General features: G+C 40.3%; 1 protein-coding gene across 2 annotated transcripts; it reads right to left on the bottom strand.

The window, feature by feature from the left end:
* Positions 1 to 2,675: 2,675 nt before the first annotated feature.
* On the bottom strand, positions 2,676 to 4,248 carry LOC148012934 (uncharacterized). 2 transcript variants are annotated; one of them, XM_087668030.1, is made up of 2 exons: positions 3,973 to 4,248; positions 2,676 to 3,695 (listed from the first exon to the last, which is right to left on the bottom strand). In XM_087668030.1, exon 2 carries the CDS (start codon positions 3,622 to 3,624, stop codon positions 3,040 to 3,042), a length of 585 nt encoding a protein of 194 aa, XP_087524156.1. In that variant the 5' UTR covers positions 3,625 to 3,695; positions 3,973 to 4,248; the 3' UTR covers positions 2,676 to 3,039. The 2 variants fall into 2 exon arrangements, with proteins under 2 accessions (XP_087524156.1, XP_087524155.1); XM_087668029.1 differs by having other exon boundaries at positions 2,685 to 3,625; positions 3,973 to 4,246.
* Between the last annotated feature and the right edge of the window lie 21,370 nt (positions 4,249 to 25,618).

A 25,618-nucleotide genomic window follows, 5' to 3' on the forward strand; every position in this document is an offset into this window, starting at 1 on the left:
TCCATTCCTAAGGTCTAGCTTGTGGATGGGGACTCTTTGACAAGGAACTCTCACTAGGTATTCATATCTTCTAGGATAAGGCAATTATACATACCATGACCTTGTTCCTTATAGTTATAACGTAAAAGCTCTCTTACTTGATGTGAAGGTAGTCGTTTTGCTCCATTCTCTCCGTTAAGATTCCTAGCTTACACAAGATTCACAAAGATTCTCTAGTTGGTTTGTTAGGTTAGTGATCAATTGAATCATATTTGTTGATTTCTAATATAACCTAAAAAGTTTGGGCATTAGACATTATAATTTGATGCAATGGAGAAGGTCTAGCTATAAAGGCCATTTTAGCAATGATACTTTAATCATTCTCCCAAGCTTGATTATAGGATTTTTCTCGTCATTCTCCCTTATAATCACCTTAACTTCTTCAAATGGCGACCCCCATGGATGTGAAAACTGTCTGCTAGAAGTTGCTCATAAACTAGGACTCGTGGTAAGCCATGCAACTTGAAGACATATTCCACAAACTGAGCGGCCACCTGAGAGGCAGTGTATTGAGTCTTAGTGGGAATAAAGTTGACAACTTTGGTGAAGCGATCAACTACCACATAGATATTGTTACACCCTTTCTTGGTGGCAAGAAGGCCATGATGAAATCCATTGTGATATGAACCAATTTCCCTTCAAGGATAGGGAGAGGTTGCAATAGACCAAAAGACCTAAGTGTACTATCATTATTTTGTTGACATGGAACATATTTAGTCACAAAGTCCTTGGTGTCCCTCCATAAGCCTTTCCAATAAAAGCTCTTGGTAATCCTATCATATGTTTTGAAAACACCTAAGTAACAAGCAATGGAGCAAAAATGCATCTCTTCCATGATCTTTTACATGAAGGGAGACATGTATGGAATGACAATCTTGCCATGGGACCAAATAAGACCATGCTTGAGCTAATATTTGGAGTTCTTCAACCATAACCCCATGCTGTAATTTCTGCAAGATATGGTTAAAGTGATCATCTAACAAGTAAGCCTCTTGAAACTCTTCAACCCAATCACTATGCAATTCTGAAATAGAGGATACTCTATATGCTCACATTCGAGAGAGTGAATCAGCTACAATATTATCCTTGCCTCGAGTGTGAGAAATATCAAAGTCATAATTATGTAAGATTCCCACCCATCACCTTTGCTTAAAAGTCAAAGTAAACTGAGTCAAAAAGTACGAAAAAACCGATGGTCAGTTTTTACTTGGAAGCGGCTGCCATACAAATAGTAGTGTCATTTCTTGAAAGTAATGGCCAACATCTCTTGGTCATATACATTCATTTGCATCTCCTTCTCATCAATCTTGCAGCTCTCAAATACAATCACACCATGCTCTTACAACAATACTGCACCAATACCCTTGCCAATGACATAAACACAAGGAAAATACACTAAGCTTATACTACCATCATCCCTTCTTGAAACCAAGAAAGCTATCTCCAGGTTATTTTAGGAATCTTTTGCGATATCACCATGCTTGCCATAGAAATTTGGAAATCCTATATTGACAGATTAAAGGGCTTAAAAGAGAATAAAGATAAACCTATCCCTTGAGAGAGGGGCAATAGACATGTGGGGCAAAAAACCAAACATAAAATTGAGAGGGAAAATCCTTCCAAGAAGGGTTCCAAAATAGTTTATGGTTTAAAAGCATACCAAAAGTTTACCTAAGTATACCCTCATACTAAAGCCAAATAATAGCCATAAACTAACTCCCATCAAAAGCACAATACAGCCAATCCTATAGATGAGGCAAAACCTTTTCATATGTGCTTCCATACTAAAAAGAACCTGTAAAACAGAAGAAAGAAAACATGGGTTGCTGCACGCACAAGCAAGGCAGCCATATAGCGTCTAGATGTAACAAATTCTAGAAAGTTAAAAACCATCATATATGAATCAAAATATAACTTCGTACTGCTGCATAGAATAAACTTGGCTCATGGGCATCCAAGAGCCTGCTGTAATCATTAAAAACAAGATGGTAATCATGATCAGCAAATCAGGTATAGTTCAGCAACAAATTCAGTAGTAACTAGAGCATACGCATGTCGTTTACACAAGTGCGTGCATCACCACAATGCCATTCCATAAGATCCCATTCAGTGGTCACATAAGTTTCCTGACAAGAGCACCATATGCCCCTAGGACATACATCTGCCATACGTTAGACAACTACCCTGTTTGAAAACTGAAACACCCAAGACTTGTAAATGTAAAAGTAACAAATCTGATCAGTCAGCCAGTATCAGGGAGTAAAGAGCATTGCAGAATAGAATAGCTCACCCCATATATATCTGCTGTCACTGGATTCTAAAATCCACCATGAAGTTATAGAATAGAATAGACCACCCCATATATACCTGCTGTAGACATACCAGTCACCCCATAAGCACATACAATTACTATCAAAAGTGGAAAAATCAGCAAATTCCCAAATCTGTTGACAGATTAATGAGGCAAATTCAACAAATGTCTCCCTAGAGGAGGAATGGTCAAGATCCCATCCTAACTTAGTATCTACACTATACATACAGATTATAGACAAAACCCCATTAAACCCTCCATAAATCAACAGAGATAGACACTTCATATGCAAAACTTTGTACATGTGTACAGTGAACTAGTTTTAATGTGCACCAAAAAAATATGTATAAAGCACTTAAGTATGATCCTTGAACGCACTTTAAAACAAACAAAAAATGAACGACAATATGGTGCCACTACAACCACCACCCACTATTGCACTACAAGAATTATAACCCAATGAAAAAATGATAAGGTTGAAGCCATTTGAGACACTTTCCAATATCCGATCATTGCCAAAACAGGTTAAATCCTCAAAGCATGGCAAGTTCTAAGTATGTTGTGAGATGACACTACCATCACTCTTCCTACAGGCCACCAAGCTGGCTCCACTCAGCTTTTGTTACTGCACTGCCACCAAAATAGTATGTATACACACTTAAAACTGATGAAAACATGGAGAAGTTCACTCATGGAGCAGGAGGTGGTGACTGGACTGACAAATACAATGCCAACCTAAGGCTTCGCTCACTCTGATTGTCGACCAATGGAACGCCATAATATGCACATAGAGCATTAACATCCTCCGCATCAAGATTGAAGAGCTCCACTGCTGTTGTTGGAGGAGTTATAGGCAGGGGACCTTTACTAAGCTGTGGAATGGCAATGAACTCTGACGGATTCGCATTGTATTGTTTTGCAGATGTGAGTACTTCTTTATCATCAATTGAGTTTCCAATACTTCTGAATCCCTGTTGCATTTCTTGGCGCATAGCTGTAAGAGCAGTTGTTGTTGCAAGTTGTTCTTCGCGAATGTGTCCAAGGTGTTGTTGCATATTAACAAGCTGCTGTTGCATTCCAGCAATCAGATCGCCAAGATTAGGTAGCCGACTCAACTCCTCACATGCCTCACCTGTATTTTCACTTATGGTCCGAAGGTTATGTCGAAGGCGGTCCAGGTTTGGCGGTGGTGGAGGAGGAGGAGGAGGCGATGGTGATGGCGGCGGGGGCGGCTGTTGCTCAGCATGAGCACGTTGCCTTGTGATAGGCGGCATGCTACACGACGAAGATCAAATTAGGACATCTCAGACGAGCACCAGCACGTTGCCTTGTGATAGGCGGCATGCTACACGACGAAGAGCAAATTAAAATATCTCAAGCGCAAGAACAAATCGTAATCTGACAAGAAGGGAGGAAGAGAGGAGAGACAAAATACTCGCCTCAAGGGGGAGAGAGGGAGAGAGAGGGAGGGCAGGGAGATAAGAGGCAAAATACTCTCCATTGCCAAGATTTATTGTAGCATTCAAACAAGTATACGAGAACAGACCAGACAAGATAGGTAGATAACTAATCCGAAAGCAAGAACGTAAGAACAGACCAGACAAGGCAGGTAGAGAACTTACTCTTCAGATTACTGATCAAGAGTCTAGACACGCTCAGTTTGCTCCTCTGTGTGGGGATTGATAGAGAGCCTATACACGCTCCGTTCGCCAGTCGTGTAAACAGAAAGAAGCCATTGCTACACCTCCCCGAAGCCCTCCTCTTTGTTGGCTCGCTCGAGTAGCACCACCACTTCAAAGCTCAGAGATCTTCTGCGAGGTGCAACATTCTGAACGTATCCGAGAGATAACTAGGATGGAGCCATTTAGAAAATTAAGGCTCGCTTCACACTCGTCCAGCGGACGACTGCTATCCGCATTTTGATTTTCAGCATACTTTCAGCATACTTTCACACGAGTCTGGTTGTCCTGACGGTTGGGCAGGTGACACGAAACGTCTAGACTCCACCTCAATTTTCCCTCGCAACCTTTTCTCAAAAACTAAGAGCCATGTCGCACACTATGCATGCAAGGGTTGTGGGGTTCCACTCAAAAACCTTTATTGTGGTGTCATGCCTAGGATAAGCAAGTGGAAAGGTTTTCCGGAGTGTGTCAGAGGGATGCATTTGATTGGGCCACACCCTACAACCTTGACAACTTTTCGTGTTTCTATCCCTTTTGACCAATAGGCATTCTTAACCCCACCAATCTTCTCTGGGAACTCACTTTCGAACGGGTGCTTGATTGCAAGGGCAACAGCAGGTTTTGGTAACCATGGTCTCCTCAATCACATCTATTGCGACTATGGCGTAGTAGGGAAAGTGATACTCAATAACCCCCATTGCACCATGGCACGACACGACTCTAACGATATTGATTGGGGTAATTAGGTTGGATAATGTTTTGGGTGTGGGGTCAAGTCGGTCGAGGTAATGGTGGCGACGGACATTTTTCTACAATCCACATCATAAGATTGCCATCCGGAGAAGTGTGAAGGTTCTATGTTATGCAAAGGTTCCCACTTATTTGAGAAGGATGGAACAATTAGAAGATGAAGTACAAGATTCTAAGAGAGAGAGGAGTTCAAGCTCATTAAAGAACAACGAAACAGCACAATTCTGAGAGAGAGAGTGAGTGAGAGAGAGAGAGAGAGAGGTTTGAGCTTAAAGAATGGAACAACAAAGCATCTATGTAAGCCTACCAAAGAAATATGCGTTTATGAAAGATTCACTCCTTACACGAGTCACTTAACCTTGAAGGGTGCATATCTTTACTTCTTTTGAAAGAAAAAGGAAGTTAAAGGGCAGTTGACTCATCTACAAGCAAGAACATCGTATTTTTTACAAAGAAGATCCCAAGGAATTGATGTTAGGAGGCATATTCCACGGTGGATTCCGTGAGGTTTTGTAGTGGATTCCGTAAAATTATATTTATTGTCGGGGCTCATACACAAGGTGGATTCCTTGTGCAAAAAGTCGATGGGGACACTTGTCCTTTTTGGGCGTCTCGTTAATTTAACGTGCAAGTGGGTGATTCTATAACGGGTGATTCCGCAAAATACATATTTAAATTAATGGACGTTTATGAGTTTAGAGTGAGCACTCGTATTAAATTAAGGTTAAGACTGAGTTCCAACCTATTTATTTATTTTGTAATTGAAGACTGCTAGGTATTCACTTTTGTTGGTTTAATTTTATTATTTTCTAACAATTGTGAATGCTTCAGTTGATGTGTAGAGTAGGTGGCGGTGGCACTGGGAAGCACTAGGCGATAGCGTGTATTTAAGTTATTTAGAAGAAATTATAATTTTTTGATGGGCGCGCGTCTTAGGCATGGCACTAATATTAATTTTGACGCACTTGTTTTTTAAAGCGCTTGACATATATTTATTATTTTGTATACACATGGGCGCATGATTTAAATATTTGTTATTGGACATTATATTTGAACACATCCCGACTCTTTGGACGCCAAACCGCTTTATTCGTTATTTGGACAAAAGCAAACACAAAAGCTAAAGCGTGCTAATTGTAAATTTGGGCTATTTTTGAGCTTGGAGATGAATAATATATTAAATACATGCTTTGTGGAGTATCACACAAGGCACGGGGGAAGGTTGTACCCAATTAGTCTTCTTGCTTCATGTCGTGCAAAATTTCTCTCTTGGTTTTTGAGCAAAAAATAGAGTTCTTTGTTCTTGGGGACCTTCCGGCGCTCGCTATGTATGCATACGGCATTCGATTTGCGCACCAATGGTATCAAAGAAAAGCTGAAATCGAGGGCTTCCAATCGCTTACCATCTCGCACGAAGGCGAAGCTCCTGGAACGATCAAGCTCTATAGTCAGTCTCGTGACAATCCATCAATACCAGCGTGTTCCTAGCAGTGAATAACATCCTATTACGTGTTGAGATGGCAAGCTCAACACGTGCGGACATTGATGATGGACTGCCTGGCTAGATGGGTCCGCACGTCTACACTTAGCACGTTGGTGGTCATTATGATACTCACATGGCCACTGACTTATCACTTATTATATTTAGTTTGTTACACCTACCTACAGTTGGCAAAGACATAGCGTCAGTCGATTAGTGTAGTTGGTTATGCACTGTTTGACTTAGTAGGTCACTTTCCTTTATGTTGTATCTTATCTATATTTTGTGTACATTGTATAGTGTGTGGAAGAAAAAGAAAAAAACTAGCAAGAAAACGTTTTGGCCTCCATCTCTCTTCTTGTGTTCTTGAGTGAGCTTCCTCTTGTGTATACAGTGTGTGTTTGGCGCCGCATCTCAAGCAAATCCCCCTACCACGTGATTCTTGACATGGTATTAGAGCCGTGCCACTGAGAGAGGCTAATTTCGAAGGCTGAAGCAAAGAAGAAGAAGCAAGGTTCGAGCAAGCAAGCAACGGGTAAGAAGCTCTCCCATTCTTCCACTCTCTCTCTTGGATAGTGCCTGTGGAGGCACCGGAAGCAGGGTCGAGCAAAAATCTCAGATTGCTGTGAGATTTGGTGTGCAAGAAAATCACTGTAAATTTTGCAGATAAGCCCTTTAGGGCACTCCCACAGTTATTTTGGGCATCTAAGACCGTTTCAGGTCCCATTTTAGAGCCGCAAGGTTGCGGACAACAGTTTCAGGGTACACTGTGATTTCGGCTATATTGATCGAAAGTGAGTGCGCATGTTACAGATTACAAATCTGTAATTTTTGAGGTGTTTGTAGGAAACAAACATAAGGTTTATCTGCAAACAGGTTGCAAATTACATGTACTATTGAGCAATCAGTGAAAAAGGTTGCTTGGTGTATTGTTGTGCACGTGTTGTGGAAGATTGTAGGAGACTAGCTTGCTATATTATATCCTTGTTTGCGATAATATTAGAGAACAGTGGAAATCCCATTATTGAGAAGCTCGACAAGAACAACTACCCTTCATGGAAGTTTCGTGTGACGAACTTCCTCATAAGAAAGGGCCTTTATGAATTTGTTTCAAGTGAAGAAAAGGAGCCAGAGCTGGGTATCCCTCTGACTGCAGCAGATGAGTTAAAAGCATGGAAAGAGTGGAATGCGAAAGACAAAAAGGTGATGTACTGGCTATCAGTTATTGATAATACTATGCTGGGACATATCAAGAATGCAGAAACTTCACATGTAGCTTGGACAATTTTTGAGAGCATGTTTTCAGTAAATACAAAGGCACGAAAGATTCAACTCAAGCAAGAGTTGAATGCCTTGAAGAAAGGAAAAATGTCTATCAATGAGTATATATTGAAGGTGAGGAGCATTGCAGATGCCTTAGCAGCAATTGATGCAATGCTAGATGATGATTATTTGGTTTCATCCACTCTGAGCGGCCTTAATAATGAAAAGGCATGAAAATCATTTGTTACTTCAGTATATGTACAGAAGCTATTTCCAGATTTTGATGAGCTGATCTCTCTCATGATTACTAAAGAGATCAATATGTAGGGTGATTCGTCTGAAAGAAATGGTGAGCAGGTCCAAGCATTTTACTCGAGTTCTGGAAGGGGAAGTGGTAGATCCTCTTCGAGAGGCCATGGTATGGGACGTGATGGCGATAACCAGTAAAACAGGTTTAATCAAAAGTTTGGTGAAATACATGTTTTTGAAGGGAGAGGAAACTTTAGAGGCAGGGGGAGCTCTAGAGGAAGGGGTGGATGGCAGAATAGAGGTTTTGGCAATTCGGCTATTGTTTGTCATTATTGTGGCAAAACAGGCCATATTGCAGCCCATTGCTATGCAAAGAAGGATGATATTCGCAATGGTAAATTCTAGCAAGGAAACTATGCATCGTCTTCACGATAGAATGAAGACAAAAATGAGCATCTGTTTGTTATGCAGCATATGATGAATGCAGTTACAGGAAAGGGGACACATGATGATGTATGGTATGTCGATTCAAGTGCATCTAATCATATGACCAGTCATGTTGAATGGTTTGGAGAGATGCAGGACTTACAAAACCCAGGTTATGTGCAGACGGGTGATGATTCATACCACCCAATTTCACACATTGGAAAGGTTTCCTTGTTCTTGTATAATGGCCAGACAAAGAGTTTGACAGATGTATTACATGTGCCATCAATTACAAAGAATCTAGTATCTATTGGCCAAATGGTAGAGCAGGGGTTGCAGGTCCGATTCAATGCAAAAGGTTGTTTTGTAGAAGACTTTAATGATAAGTGCAGGTTGGTCGCAAAAGGAAGTAGAGTTGGTCGAATGCTCACTTTGAATGCTAGAATTTCTGCAATGGATGCTGCTATGTATGCTAAAGAAAAAGAAGCAGTTGCAGATATTGAAATATGGTATAAACGTATTGGACATGCAAATGTGCAAAGGCTAAAATTAATATAGTCTAGAGGATTGGCTACAGGGTTGCCTTCTTTTAGAGTTGCAGAATTGCATAAAGTCTGTGAAGCATGCTAGTTTGGTAAGCAGGCAAGACAACCCTTCTCACATGATGGAGAAGTGAGTAGAAAATACTTGATGTAGTGAATATAGATGTTTGGGGGCCTACACAGAATGTATCTCTTGGTGGCAGCAAATACTTTGTCACATTTATTGATGACTGTTCAAGGAAGTTATGGGTATACTTCATGAAGGAAAAAAGTGATGTATTTGAGCACTTCAAATCTTTTAAGGCAGCCGTTGAAACACAAACAGGCTTAAAAGTAAAGTTCTTGAGATCAAATGGAGGGGGAGAGTACCTCTCTAATGAGTTCAGTGGTGGCTTCTTGAGGACTCATGGGATAAATAGGTAATTTACTTGCAGGTATACCCCATAGCAAAATGGTGTTGCAAAAAGAAAAAACAGGCATATTGCAGAAGTTGCACAGGCATTAATGGTTGAAAAGAATATGCCTAAGCATTTTTGGTCTGAGGTTGTTCATACTGTTGTTTACATTATGAACAGAACTCCCACAGCTGTAGTTCATGGGATGACTCCTGAAAAATGCTTTACTGGCAAGAAGCCTGATGTATTGCACTTGAAGGTATTTTGCTGTGTTGCATACGTTCATGTGCCAGATGAGCTACGGAAGAAGCTTGATCCAAAAGCAGAAAAATGTGTTTTTATTGGATACTCTTTAGAGCAGAAAGGGTATCGCTGTTATAACCCTGTCACAAGTGAGTTCAGAGTGAGCAGGGATGTTATCTTTGATGAGATGGGAAGTTGGTTTATACATGCCGGTGATGTTTTGGATGATGATAATGATCAAGAAAGCTATGTACAGAAAGATAAACAATAATCACGGAGTCTTAGTGGACGAGAAACATCATCTGGTACTACACCTATAGTGAGCCCTTGGTCTGGGAGACTAAGGAGTAGCCCCACATCTTCAGGTGGATCTATAAGTGTTGCAGGGAAGGACAAATGAAAGAAGAAAGTGCTGGATGGTAATGATGCATCTACTTGTCATTTGGGATTGGATGGAGATTCTAGTGGTTCGGAGAGCATGAGTGATGAGCTTGGTATTCCTTCTATCAGGACACCAGGTGCACAGAGAGCTCATAGTAATGTAAAGAATCCATTGAGTGATCCGGTGGTACTCAGATCTAGTAGGTTCAGATACCTTGTTAAAAGATTTGGTTTTGAAGGTTATGCAGCTCACCATTATGCTTATATGGTGAAACTAGTTGAGGATGTTGAGCCCACTTGTTTTGAGGATGCTGTTGGTCATGCTCATTGGGATGCAGCAATGGATGAGGAGATGGCTGCATTAGAAGCCAATAAGACTTGGGATTTGGTACCCTTACCTAAGGGTAAGAAAGCTATTGGTTGTAAGTGGGTTTACCAAGTCAAGCATAATGCAGATGGTTGAGTTAGCAGGTATAAAACTAGGCTGGTTGCAAAAGGCTATGCTCAAACATATGGCATAGATTATGAAGAGACATTCAGTCCAGTTGCTAGGATGGAAACTGTTAGATGTGTGATTGCCTTGGTAGCAGCCAAAGGTTGGAGTTTGCAGCAAATGGATGTTAAGAATACCTTCTTGCATGGTGAATTACAAGAAGAAGTGTATATGGAGCAGCCAACAGGTTATGAAGATTTAGAGTATCCCACATATGTGTGCAGGTTAAAGAAGGCGCTCTATGGGCTGAAGCAAGCACCTAGAGCATGGTCTGACAAGATTGGAGAGTATCTTGTCAATATTGGATTTTGTATTTCTGATGCTGATCACCCACTTTATGTGAGAAAGGGAGATGCAGGATTGGTCATCATAGTCATCCATGTGGATGACTTGATTATTACAGGTGACAGTGACAATGGGATTGCTGAAGTTAAGGACTTCTTGAAGAAGAAGTTTGAGATGAAAGATTTGGGTGAACTGAGATACTTTCTTGGTATTGAGGCGATCAGATATGATGATGGTATATGGCTATCCCAAAGGCAGTATGGCTTGGATATGTTATCCAAGTATGGTATGATAGCATGTAAGCCCCTTTCAGTACCATTGGAGCAAAATGTGAAGTTGAGTACTGATGTTGGGGATGTGATAGAAGACCCTACTATATTCAGGAGGATAGTAGGGAGTTTGATTTACATGACTATCACAAGGCCAGACTTGAGCTATGATGTTGGCCTTGTCAGTCAGTTTATGCAGATGCTTAGAAAGCCTCATTTGGATGCAGTTAGACGTATATTGAGGTATGTGAAGTCCACTTTACATTATGGACTTTTATGAGGCAAGGAAGGACGTACAGGTCTTTGGATACACAGATGCAGATTGGGCTGGTAGCATGTCGGACAGAAGATCTACAAGTGGATTCATATTTTCCCTTGGTAGTGCAACAATTATATGGGGCAGCAAAAAACAACCTACAGTTGCTTTATCGAGTACTGAGGCTGAGTATAGAGGTGCTGCTATGGCAGCATGTGAGGTGGTATGGATGCAAAAGTTATTAGGTGATTTGGATGTGCAAGGAGATGGTCCAGTTATCATTCATAGTGACAACATGAGTAGCATACAGCTAGCTAGGAATCTAGTGTTCCATGCTAGGACAAAATACATTGAGGTGCACTACCACTTTGTGAGAGAGAAGGTACTTGTAGGAGAGATTGACTTGATATATGTCAGCACACAAGATCAGATAGCTGACATGTTCACAAAGGCATTGGGTGTAGAGAAGCTTCGGAAGTTCCGAAGCTTACTTGGAATTGCAGAGATAGATTTGAGTTTGAGGGGGAGTGTTGAGATGGCAAGCTCAACACGTGCAGACATTGATGATGGACCGCTTGGCTAGATGGGTCCGCACGTCTAGACTTAGCACGTTGGTGGTCATTATAATACTCACATGGCTACTGACTTATCACTTATTATATTTAGTTTGTTACACCTACCTACAGCTGGCAAAGACATAGCGTCAGTCGATTTTAGTGTAGTCGGTTATGCACTGTTTGACTTAGTAGGCCACTTTTATGTTGTATCTTATCTATACTTTGTGTATATTGTATAGTGTGTGGAAGAAGAAGAAAAAAACCAATAAGAAAACATTTTGGCCTCCATCTCTCTTCTTGTGTTCTTGAGTGAGCTTCCTCTTGTGTATACAGTGTGTATTTAGCGCCGCAGCTCAAGCAAGTCCCCCCACCACGCGACTCTTGACATTATGCAATCGGATCGCGAAGGACTAGCCTCTACAGGCGGAGGACCACCCGGGAAGTTTCATTGTTAAGTCTATTTCTTCTCAGAGAATTCCAGTTTGATTAGTGTTTAAGCTTAACAATTAAGCATTTAAAAAAGCTTAACAATTGGAAATTCACGATGCTGTGGCAGTAGGATGAACTGCTGTCGACGACGCCATCCGACGTATACTGACATCCTGGTCATGGAAAATTAGGCAGAAAACGTTTTTTCTTTAAGGCTTAGTAGTTAAAGCCTAAAGCTTTTTAAGCTTTAAAGCTTTCAATTCTCAAAGTTCAAAATTCTCCCATAGTAGGAGTTCATACACAACAATTCTTGAGCCGGTTTTTAACTTCTCTGCAAGCCCCCGTTCACACCTGTGCTTTGACAGAGCCAAATTCCAGTACACATATTGTTATATGCAGTCTACACGGACAAAGTATTTTCTTGGAGGAAGCCCGACATCAATTTCCATAGCCGTGAAGAAGAAATATCATAAAAAGTCATTTAAAAAAAAAGCAAGCCTTGTAATCCCGAACTTGAACTATGCTCATCTCACTAACAAGATTCCGAGTGTGTGAGGTTGTTTGAAATTTTGTAGGATGACCGATCAAAATATGGAAGATTTTATGGCCGAATGTGATTTACCGGAACCAACGATGGAGCAAAAACTGGACCTAATTATGATGCAGCTTCAAGAGGAATGAAGAGCACGTCAAACTTTGCAAGCTCAATTGGCCAGTTTGCCTCGATCTACTACCGATCAAGATGGACCGCAATCCGAAGATATTATATGACGTATGATTGATGCGACACTTGAAGCGCAATCTATTTGGAAAGAAACAAAGATAAGTAAAAGAAATTTCAAATTTTGTACTTTCAATGGGTCACGCGATGGAAAGACTGTACTTACTTTTATCAGCCAGTTCGATGATTATTTTTATGAAGAACAATATGCCATAAAAGATAAAATTAAGTGTGTCACTAATCATTTAATGGATAGAGCATTTTTATGGTGGACTATTGTCCGCAAAAGCATTGATTGTCCTTCTACTTGGGAGACTTTCCAAAATAAATTTTTGTAGAATTTTCTTCCATCCCAATTCCACGAAAAAGCAATTAAACAGTGGGATATTCTGTAACAAAGAGATTGCAAGCCTATTTCTCAATATAGCGAACGTTTTTGGAATGCTTTATATACAACTACAAATGCTCGAAGATGTACCTAAGGCGATTCATAAGCGCAAGTTTATGTCTGGGTTACTTGGTCACTTCTATGCGAAACTGAATATTTTCTTGGCCCATGATGTTGAAGACAAGATTCGAGGATGAGAGAAGCGACCACAACAATTCTCAAACAATGGTAACTTCGGTACGAAACAATTCAATTCTAATTTTCGAAGATTCAATCAAAACCGTTTCCTTCCATCTTCATTCGTAAATCTTGGACACGGCCCCCTGCTTTACCATCAAACACAAATCCAAATCCTAAGCCATCTCTTCAGGCAAATCCCAACATTCCTAAACATCCCGCTATTACCAATAATGTATCTAAAGCCAAATCCATAGTCTGTTATAAATGCCATCAACTGGACATCTAGCGGCGAATTGTCAATCCAAAAAGCCAACTGTTCACATCAACTATTTGGGAGCGAGTGAATATGAAGACCATGAAGAAATGCTAGATTTCACAAAAAACGATGACGATAACGACACTAATTCAGATACTTTACCAGGTATACCAAATCCCCATTCTTTATTAACAATGAAATATTTTGTGCATGGTAAAGAAAAGACTGTTTTACATGATGATGGGAGTACACACGACTTTATTTCTGCAAAATTGATCAAAGAATTGAATTTACATACTGTTTTTACTCATTATCGCATCAAGGCTGCATTCTTAGGCACTAGATACAATGGAACACAAGAAGTGCATGACATAGAAATTAAAATTGGTGATTATGTTGAACGTAGAAATTTCCTAGTTGTGTCTCTGCAATCTAGTGACATTATTCTAGGCATGCCTTGGCGTTATCAATATAATCCTGATATAGATTATTCCACGCATTCAATGAAGGTTCATTCTCATGGGAAACAAATCATACACTTTTGATAAATTTCCATTGCTTAGTCATACACAGGCTAAACGTGCAATAAGAAAAGGTAGCAAATCCTATTTAATCTGGGTGAATGAAATTGAAGTTAAGAAAAATAAGATGCATCCTAGGCACACACAATTTCTTTCACAATTAAAGACTACTTTGCTGCTGGCTTACCACCTAGTTTACCTTCCATACATCCTGAAGATCATTAAATAGACTTAATGTAAAATATTACACGGCGCAGCGAGCAGAATCTGAGAAAGAGATAGAGAGTACACAACAGATAAGAGGAGAATCAGTAAATTCTTTAACTCCAAACAACTGATACAAAGATGGCTCTGTCCACCCGTGCGCTTCCACTATGTGAAGCTTAGATGGCGATCTAGACAGAAGATAGGTGAAGAGCTTAAGGCTAGCTGGAATAACAACTCTGACTGGGTGAAAGATGAGTGAGTAATGGCTGCGAAGGGGTTTAGCTTTTATAGCCCGCGAAGGTCGTTAGGTCGACCTACCATATGAGCCTCCACTAGTCGGCCCCCGGACCCCACAATAGGGGCCCCTTTTAACTCCCTTACACCACAACTCGATGCAATGCGCCTCGAGTTGCTACCAGCTTAACCACTCCGTCTAACCCAAAGATTAGACCCACAACAGTCACCTTTTTGCCATCTAGTCACATAGACCTCATCTGATATACAAGTCAGGACTCAACCAATGTCCGGGCTCACATTTGGCTTCTCCTCATAATGGGGGCCTTACAACTTTGAGCACCATGGATCATTGGTAGCACCTAATGAGGGTGGGGCATTGATCATATCTAACAGCCCCCCTCAATGTCCACCCATAGGTGAACTATCTCCTCGTCCCAATGCCGAGTCTCTGAAGATGAACTTGAAGCAGATCCTTCGTAAGTGCTTTGGTGAAGATATCTGCTCCATTCTCCTCTGTTGGACAGTAGACCAATTCCACTATCCCATCCTCCATCAAATCACGCATATAGTGATACTGGATCTCTATATGTTTGGTGCGTGCATGAAACACTGGATTTTTGGCAATGGCGATGCAACTCTGATTGTCACATCTCAGTACAGTTGGTTCTTCATCCTGCACTCCCATATGCCATAGAATCCTTCTCAACCATACGGCCTCACATGTAGCAAAACAAGCTGCCTTGTACTCTGCTTCGGTAGAAGACAATGCCACTGTTGGTTGCTTCTTACTAATCCAAGAGAAAATTCCTGAACCCAAAGAGAAACAATAACCAAAAACTGACTTCCTGGAATCAATGTCTCCTGCCCAATCTTAGTCACAGTTCCCCATAAGAGAGGTTCCGAAACTGTATGTGATACCATAGTCAAGAGTTTTCTTCAAGTATCTGAGCACCCGCATCCCAGCCTTCCAATGACTCTCATGAGGTTTGTTTGAGAACCTGCTAAAAAAACCAACAGCAAAACTGATATCTGGTCTGGTGTTACACAAGTAGATCAGACTGCCGACCAACCTCCTATACCTCCCAATGTCTGCTAGTGCTGATGTATCCTCGACGGATAACTTTGCATTCACCTCCATAGGTGTAGCTATCTCCTTGCACTCGGTCATGCCAAATGCCTTCAAGATCTCCCATGCATACTTCTTCTGAGAGATGAAGATCTTTCCTGGCTCTTGCCAGACTTCAATCCCCAAACAATAGTGCAGCAAGCCCAAGTCTGTCATTTCAAACTCAGAACTCAAAGCCTTTCGAGTTTGGTTGATCATATCTTCATAGTCACCTGTAATAAGAAGGTTGTCCACATATAGGACAATCACTACAGACTTTTTACCATCCCTGTAAACATACAAGTTAGCATCTGAGGCACATCTTTTGAAGTTTAGGTTTAAAAAGAACCTATCTATCCGCTGGTACCATACTCTGGGGGCTTGTTTCAGTCCATACAATGCCTTCTTCAGTTTACACACTTTGTTCTCAGAATGGGGGGCCTCAAACCCTGGTGGCTGAGCCATGTACACCTCCTCCTTGAGGTCACCATTTAAGAACGTTGACTTAACATCCATTTGGTACATTGGCCACTTCTCATGGGCAGCCACTGCAAGTACCGTGCGAATAGTGGTCATTCTGGCAGTTGGGGCAAATGACTCTTGAAAATAAAACCCTTCAACTTGTGAAAATCCTTGGGCAACCAGTCTAGCTTTGTACTTTTCTAAGGTACCATCAGTCTTGTACTTTACCTTCCAGATCCACTTGGTGCCAATAACCTTCCGCTTTGCTGGTCGATCCACTAGCTCCCAAGTGTCATTCTTCATTATGCTGTCATACTCCGCCTGCATAGTAGCCTTCCATGATGGATCTGCAAGTGCTTCTTCTAAGTCAGTTGGCTCCTTTACTTCTCTCATAATCTCAACCATCAAGGCCATATTGACTATGTGAGCAGAAGCCCTCCTTTGCTCCTCTATTCTCTGAGACCTCCTTGGTCCGTCTGCCTTCTCCTCAACAGATGCAGGCATAGGATTATTGTGGTCATAGAGCTGCTTCACCCAGTGCAGCAATGGCTTTTCCGGTGGGGTGATGTCAGGTTGGTGAACTTTTTCCTCATCATCTGAAGATGATGCTTCCTCCTCCTTAAGGATAGGGATAGCTCTTGGGACAGGTTCATAGTGGACTACTTCTTTGCTTGATGATAAAGTGGAAGAACTTGCCTTCTCCTCCTCCACTGTATGCGGCTCCTCCTTGAACACCACATCACGGATCGCGATGATCTTCTTTGCCTCTTGGTCATATAATTTGTAAGCCTTCTGCTCATCACTATAACCCAAGAAGATACATTTTCTGCTTTTTGGTTGTAACTTGTTTCTCTTCTCATCTGGAACATGTGCATAACATTCACATCCAAAAATTCTGAAATGTGAGACAGATGATTTCTTACCAGTGTAAGCCTCATGAGGTGTTTTTCCCTTGAGAGCCTTTGTATAGCTCCGATTTAGAATGTAGACTGCAGTATTAACAGCTTCAGCCCAAAAATGGTTAGGCAATCCCTTGCCCTTTAGCATGCATCTTGCCATCTCCACAATGGTGCGATTCCTACGTTCCACAACACCGTTCTGCTGAGGTGTGTGAGGCGTCGTCAATTGACGCTTGATCCCTTTGGTCTTGCAAAAGCCTTCAAACTCCCTTGAGTTGAACTCACCACCACCATCTGTTCTAAATTTCTTCACACTTTTCCCTGTTTCATTCTCAACAAGTATTAGCCATTCTTTAAACTTACCAAAAGCTTGAGCCTTATCACGAAGGAAGTATACCCACATCTTCCTACTGTAGTCGTTGACAATCAACATAAAATAAGAAGATCCCCCCAAGGCCTGTGTAGGCATCTTACCACACAAGTCAGCATGCACCAACTCTAGAGGAGCATGTGCTCTATTCTTGCTTTCTTGTGGAAATGTCTTTCTTTGTTGCTTGCCCATCATACAAGCTTCACATGGTTCCTTCAATTCAGTTATTGTAGGTAGGTGAGCAAGCATACCTTGCTTTTGCATCTCCTTCAATACTGCAAATCCGATGTGTCCAAACCTTTCATGCCAAAGCTTACTTGTGCCCACTCCAGCAGTGGCTGTAAGAGCACTTAGCTCATACAGGTTGTTCCTTCTTTCTCCTTTGCCAACAATTGTGCCAGCACTATCAATAATTTCTGCACCTGTCTTTTTGAACCTCACTTCATGACCAAGATCAGTTATGGCAGCAATTGATAAGAGATTTCTCCTGATTTCGGGAACATACAACACATTTGAAAGCTTTTTGACTTCACCATTTGCAGCAACAAAAGAAATAGTACCTGTGCCCGCAGCAGGGCATTTAGCATCATTTCCAACCGTCACAGTGATGGATTCTTGTAGAGGCTGCATAGAACTGTATAGACCTTTCTTGTTGGGCATGTGACGGGAGGCCCCACTATCCAACACCCATGAGTCAGTGGTAGATTCTTCTTGCGCCGAGGAGCACACTTCCTCAATGGTCGCCATGAATAATTCCAACTTTGCTTCAGCCGTATTGGCTGTCTCTTTCCCTTTACTTTTAAGGGTACCATTCTTTTCATCTGCCTTCTTGACAAGACAATCTGCAATTGCATGTCCTTTCTTCTTGCAGTAGAAGCACTCTCCTTGAAACTTCTTCTTGCCGCCCTTCTTCTTTTTGTCACCATCATTTTTGGTGGAGGAAACACCTTTGCCTTTTGCATTGGCGGAGAATGCAGCATCTCCATTGTTGCTTCCTTCTCGGGCTTTCAGCCTCAACTCCTCCTCCATTAATAATGCACAAAACTCCTCAAAAGTCAAAGCTTGAGGTCTCACCTGAGTATTAAGGGCAGTTACTAGTCCATCAAACTTTTGTGGACAAATCCGAAGACACCTCCGAGCTAGCTCTTCACTAGTCTTTTGTATCCCAGTGCCAGCCATGTGGTCGCGCAGATTCTTAATCCAAGTGATGAATGCTTCAACCGTCTCTCCTTCAGTAAACTTCTTTGCTGCTAGTTGATTCTCCAAGTTTTGAATCATTGTTTGGTTTCGTGTTTCATACTGACTCCTTAGTACATTCCAAGCATCTGAAACTTTGGTTGTATGCTGAATCAGAGTCAAAACACTATCAGAACAGCTTGTAACTAAGGCACACAATGCATCTGCATTCCTTCGTTTCCAAGCTCGTGGAAGATCTGCATTCGGAGGAATCATCACACTAGGATTTGATGGGTCGGGGGTAGGCTGTGGTTCTGCGTCAGTCCCCAACACAGTCTCCAGAAGCTCATAAGAATCAAGGATAGTTGTAATTTTGAACTTCCACAAGGTGTAGTTTGTACCATCTAACTTGCCTTCGCTGAAGGTTGGTGGAGGAATCCTCAGTGTTTGAATAGCCGGTACAGCAGCACCACCTCCTGCACCGCTTCCTGATGCGCCAGAACCGCTTCCCGGAGTCGACATAGTTTCTCTTTGCTGTTGAAGCCTTTGCCTCTTGCACGCTCTCCGATCTCTAGAGCCCCATGAGCTCTGATACAATGTAAAATATTACACGGCGCAGCGAACAGAATTTGAGAAAGAGATAGAGAGTACACAGCAGATAAGAGGAGAATCAATAAATTCTTTAACTCCAAACAACTGATACAAAGACGGCTCTGTCCACCCGTGCGCTTCCACTGTGTGAAGCTTAAATGGCGATCTAGACAGAAGATAGGTGAAGAGCTTAAGGCTAGCTGGAATAACAACTCTGACTGGGTGAAAGATGAGTGAGTGATGGCTGCGAAGGGGTTTAGCTTTTATAGCCCGCGAAGGTCATTAGGTCGGCCTGTTGACCGACCTACCATATGAGCCTCCACTAGTCGCCCAGGGAATATTCCCTTTACCATCGGGCCAGGGGCGCTGCCCCCGGACCCCCGCCAGGGGGGCTGCTGGCCCCCCTGGGACCCCCCAGCCAAGGGCCGCAGGACCCCACAATAGGGGCCCCTTTTAACTCCCTTACATCGCAACTCGATGCAATGCGCCTCGAGTTGCTACCAGCTTAACCACTCCGTCTAACCCAAAGATTAGACCCACAACAGTCACCTTTTGCCATCCGGTCACATAGACCTCATCTGATATATAAGTCAGGACTCAACCAATGTCCAGGCTTACATTTGGCTTCTCCTCATAATGGGGCCCTTACAACTTTGAGCACCATGGATCATTGGTAGCACCTAATGAGGGTGGGGCATTGATCATATCTAACAAATTCCAGGTTCTCAACCACCATGTAAAGCACCTTATCGACGTAATCAAATTGAACAGAAAGAAATTCAAACTCAAGTTGAAGAATTGTTAACCCGAGGACTCATTAGACCCAATAGTTCTCCATTTGGTGCACTTGTTCTATTAGTTAAAAAGAAAAACAACACTTATAAGATGTGCATTGATTATCGTGCCCTAAATAAAAACCCTGTCAAAAATAGATATCCCATTCCTAGGGTAGACGATCTTATGGATAAACTACAAGGGTCTGCAATATTTGGCAAAATAGATCTTAAATCTGGATACCATCAAGTATGATTGGACACATCTGACATTTTCAAAACTGCATTTAGAACTCAATTTGGACATTATGAATTCCTTGTTATGCCTTTTGGATTAACTAATGCACCAGCTACATTCACTCGTATGATGAATCACATATTTTTAAGGCATCAGCATTGTGTCATTGTTTTCTTTGATGACATATTGGTTTTCAATAAGAATGAAAATGAGCATTATGAACAATAATCTTTGGTTTTCAAATTACTGAAAGAGAATCAATTATATGCTTAGGACATATTGTTTCATATGAAGGTATTCAAGTTGATCCTAAAAAGATAGAAGCAAATTTGAATTGGCCGATACTTAAAAATGTGCATGAATTACATTCTTTCTTAGGTCTTGCAGCTTTTATAGAAAATTTGTGAGAATTTTTTCATTGCTTGCATTACCTTTGACAAAATTATTAAAGAAAGGTATTGTGTATCATTGGTCTAAAAATAAGCAAAAGTCCTTTGATTTACTAAAACATGCTTTAACTCATGCTCCTGTATTGCAACTTCCTGACTTCACTAGATCATTTTTGCTAGTAGCCACTGTCGCTAGTGGATCTATAATAGGAGATGTCCTTATGCAAGATTCCCATCCCATACCTTACTCCAGTTGCAAACTTAAACCCTCTAAACTCAAGTATATTTCTACCTATGATAAGGAATTGCTAGCTATAGTACAAGCTTTACATCAATGGAAACACTATTTAATGGGATTTGAATTCATGATTAAAACTGACCAACAAAGTATTAAACATCTTCTTAGTCAGCCACAAATATCTAATAGGCACATTAAATGGGCTACTTTTATTCAAAGCTTTCATCCACTTATCCAATATCAACGCAAAAAAGAAAATGTTGTTGCCGATGCCTTAAGTAGAAGACTGACTATTCATAATATCTCTGTGATATCTTTTGATTCTCTTATCCCTATGAAAGATACCTATGACCAAGATCCTAGTTTTCAAGCTTATTGGAATAAATTAATTGCCAATAATTGGATTCCAATTAATTCATTGTCTTATGCTAATGGATTTATGTTTTATGAGAAAATGTTGTGTGTAATTGTTCCATTTAGATAATTTGTGTTGCACGAAACTCATTGTCCCCCATATCAAGGCCATAGAGGTATTATTTCTACTTTACGTACTTTGATTGAAGATTTTTATTGGCCACAGATGGAATTCGATGTTTCTAACTTTGTATATGAGCGTTTAATTTGTCAAAGAGTTAAGCAACACCATGGTAAGCAGTATGGTTTGTTAATGCCTTTACCAATCCCCTGAAAGACCATGCGAGTATATTTCAATGGATTTTATTACTAGTTTGCCTAACACTCAAGCTAATCACGATATGATATGGACTATTGTAGATCAATTTAGCAAATAGACATATTTCATTCCATGCAAGAAAACATTAACTGCATCTCAAGTTGCTCAATTTTTTCTGAAAATTATTTTCACTAACTATGGTTTACCAAAAGTTATTATTTATGATCATGATTCTAGATTCTGCAATAATTTTTGGACTACTTTGTTTGCTAAATTAGGAACAAAGATTGATTTTTCATCTGCATTTCATCCTGAAACAAATGGACAAACAGAAGCTACAAACAACACAATCTTGGATCTTTTACATGCATACACAATTTCAAAACCATAAACTTGGGATACATACTTGCATTTACTTCAGTTTGCATACAATAATATACCACATACAGCTACACAAAAAGCACCTTTTGAAATCATTTATGGATATAGATTGCCTACACCTCTTACTTCATTATCAAACAAAGTTAAAGCTGCTGATAATATTGCCCACATGCATGCTACTATTTTTGATGAAGTTAAAGATATGATTGCGAAAGCCCAGCAATTATATACTAAACAAGCAAAGAAGAAAAGAAAAGCTATGAATTTCACAGTTGATGATTATGTCTGGTTACGAATTGAAAAGCGAAGATTACAAAGTGTTGAGAAACACCATGTTGTAAAGTTAGCTCCTAGATTTTACGGAACTTCCAAACACGTCACAAAATCAATGACAATGCCTTTAAACTAAAACTACCCCAACACTTTGGAAAATCCACAACACTTTTCATATCAGTTTGTTACGACCTTTCAAAGGCCAATTACATGTCCACCCTCTTTATGAAAATCCTCCTTTGTTAGAAGAAGAAATTAAAATCCTTGAACTTGAGACTATTCTAGATACCGACTTTTTGACTACTAAAACTGGCCGTAGATATTCTAGATATTTGGTGAAATTTAAAAATCATCCTGTTGAAGAGGCCCAATGGATGCACACTCCTGACCTAAGTGCTTACCCCTCACTGCTCGCTTCACATTGAGCTAGTAGCAATTGAGGACAATTGCTATCCCACCCTGGGGGTATGATGCCAAGAGGCATATTCCATGGTGGATTCCACGAGGTTTTGTGGTGGATTCCATAAAAGTATGTTTATTGCTGGGGCTCGTACACAAGGTTGATTCCTTGTGCGAAAAGTCGATGGGGACACATGTCCTTTTCGAGTGTCTCATTAATTTAACGTTCAAGTGGGTGATTCCATAGTGGGTGACTCCACAAAATACATATTTAAATTAATGGACGTTTATGAGTTTAGAGTGCGCACTCGTATTAAATTAAGGTTAGGACTGAGCTCCAACCTATTTATTTATTTTGTAGCTGAAGACTGCTAGGTATTCACTTTTGTCGGTTTAATTTTATCATTATTGGACATTGTATTTGGGCACATCCTGACTCTTTGGATGCCCAACTGCTTTATTCTTTATTTGGATAAAAGCAAACACAAAAGCTAAAGCGTGCTAATTGTAAATTTGGGCTATTTTTGAGCTTGGAGATGAATAATATATTAAATATATACTTTGTGGAGCGCTCACACAAGGCATGGGGGGAGATTGTACCCAATTAGCCTTCTTACTTCATGTCGTGCAAAATTTCTCTCTTGGTTTTTGAGCAAAAAGTAGAGTTCTTTGTCTTTGGGGGCCTTTCGACGCTCGCTACGTACGCATACGGCATCCAATTTGCACACTAGGAATATTAACATTGTGGGAGGAAAGGATACATTAGCACATAATGTAGAGTGAAATACTTATCCAAATGGAGTCATTGTAAAAATATTGGACATCATGAACAGGCTTGTAGGTTCAAAAGACAATCAAACTTGATGGAGAAAAACAACCAAGATAAAAAGACAGAAGGACACATTTTCTAAAGGCAATAACACTTGAAGATTTGAAGGCAAAGAGCTTGACCACCCACTAGTAGTAGCCATAGAATGCACCTAATGAGGGGGGAATAGTTAAAAATCAATGTAACTAATGTAACCACCTGACTACCTTATAGTAGTTGAATAAGGCACCAAGGGGGGTGTTGAAACTCTTTTTACTTGTGTGCGTATAAATGGTGTCTTCTTCATATCCAACACAATATGAATTGTACCTTAAAGTGTGGAGAGATGAGGAAAATGAGTTGGATGGATAAAGTTGTGAGTTATAAAATCAAATGGGATTAAATATAATGTATCCAATATACTCATGTGCCTATTTAAGAGGCAAGGTCTATGCAAAGTGGGTGGCTTTTCTTTGTTTTTTCAAATTTATGGCCTATCTTATCTATGATCCTTCTTGAACCTCTTATCTTCTCAAAAAAGATAGCGAGAGGAGAGAGATAATAAATTAGCTATTATATTTGATATTAATGTACTATACATTATCATTTTATTACATAATCATATTTACTTTATTATATTATATATTATTAATATATTTTACATTAACAATTGAGAAATCCAAGAAATGATGCTAATAATATAAGATGGACCTATAAAACTTATAGAAAACCATGAAAAAGACCCAAAGCTGACAATGAGCTAGTATGTAATGAGGGGTTTCATGATCCCTCTTGCTCATCAAGGGCACTGTGTAAGAAGTCATTAGTTGAACTTGAAAAGGAATAGTCAAGGAAGGCAATGTTGATCAACCTTTCCAAGGGCAAGCCATCTATAATTGGACTATATAAAGCCCCAAAGATGGTAAGTAAGCAAGAACAATTTCAAATTCCCATGATTAATATACCTAATGAAGAAGAGAAAATTGAGAGACTTGACTCTCCAAAACAAAAGGAAATTGACCCTTTGCAAAACCTAGCAATATTACTCAACATGACTTGGGAAAGCCCTAGGAGGAGATGAACGGAAAAGAGATCCCTAATGAGTAATCCCATGATACGATTGCCAAACCAATTGAGGACACATAGTCTCCTAAGTTTGCATCTTTATTATCAAAGAGAAAGAAAATGAAGCTAAAGAAAGAACAACAGTAACACAAGTAGCTTCACAAGTCACAAAAAAGGAGCCCATGAAGCAGAGGGAGAAGCCGATAGCCTTGACACAAAACCAAACCATATATATCTCCTTAGCTACTTTTCCCAGAATTGTTAAGTCTATGAAAAATTCCAACAATTCCAAGTATTCTAAGCAATAAGAGCTTCCAGCTCAAACTTGATCCATCAATAATGAAGAGCTCAATGTCCAATTAAGTATGGAAACATAACAGTCACAAACATTAATTGTTACTATACCTATCACATTTGACAAAGATCAAGACATCGTGGCTGCATAGCCTCATGATAGACATAAGAACATTGAAAGCACAATAAATCCTATGCTTCTTTTATCTTGCTCATCTGAACCTTTAGGGGATCAAACTTTCAAAGCTATCAATGACTATCGTTCCCTTGACTAATTTCCAAGACCAACATTGAATAGTGAAGACCTATATGGAATATCTCACTAGAAGAGACATTGATGACCACATCTGTGAAGATAATATTCAAGAATGTCTCCATAGGCATCCTCTCAACTATTCTCCTTTTCCACAAAGAAGTCAGAATACAATAAGAAGACAAGCTTCAATCAATGGTGAAAGTTTGTCATTAACCAAGCCTCAATCTCCCAAATAACTCGCCTTGATTCCCATGAACAAATTTATCCTCCTTCTTTGATATCGACAAGGCTATCTCTCCCTAAGAGCCTCCTTAAACCTCTTGATCTTGCAATTATATTCTTCTCACCAAGGCTGGAAAGTCCTTTTATGATACATTGTATTTCAAAAGAAAGAAAAAACGGGAAAAAAAAGCAACACAAATAGGAAATCACACCTAGGGGTCCTTAAGTTAGGTATGCCCAATGGCCTTAGTCCACTAGCTCCAGCCTTAATCCCCTAGGCATGCTCCCTATTCCTCTACTTAAACTCATGGCGGCACGACACAACCAGGGAACCTTAGACATGTCTCTCTAAGTCACTCGCACAAGTTCTTCTAATCTTTTCCAATCTCTCATGGCTTACGAAAACAATATAGAAAACCACTGTCGCCACACATGATTGTGAATCC

This window comes from Lygodium microphyllum, chromosome 26 (assembly GCF_053477565.2).
Source record: "Lygodium microphyllum isolate KBCC chromosome 26, Lygodium_microphyllum_v1.1.10, whole genome shotgun sequence".
Lineage (NCBI taxonomy): Eukaryota > Viridiplantae > Streptophyta > Polypodiopsida > Schizaeales > Lygodiaceae > Lygodium > Lygodium microphyllum.

Excerpts from the sequence above, each read along its gene's own strand:
- LOC148012934 (XM_087668030.1), bottom strand. The coding sequence starts at position 3,624 with ATGCCGCCTATCACAAGGCAACGTGCTCATGCTGAGCAACAGCCGCCC.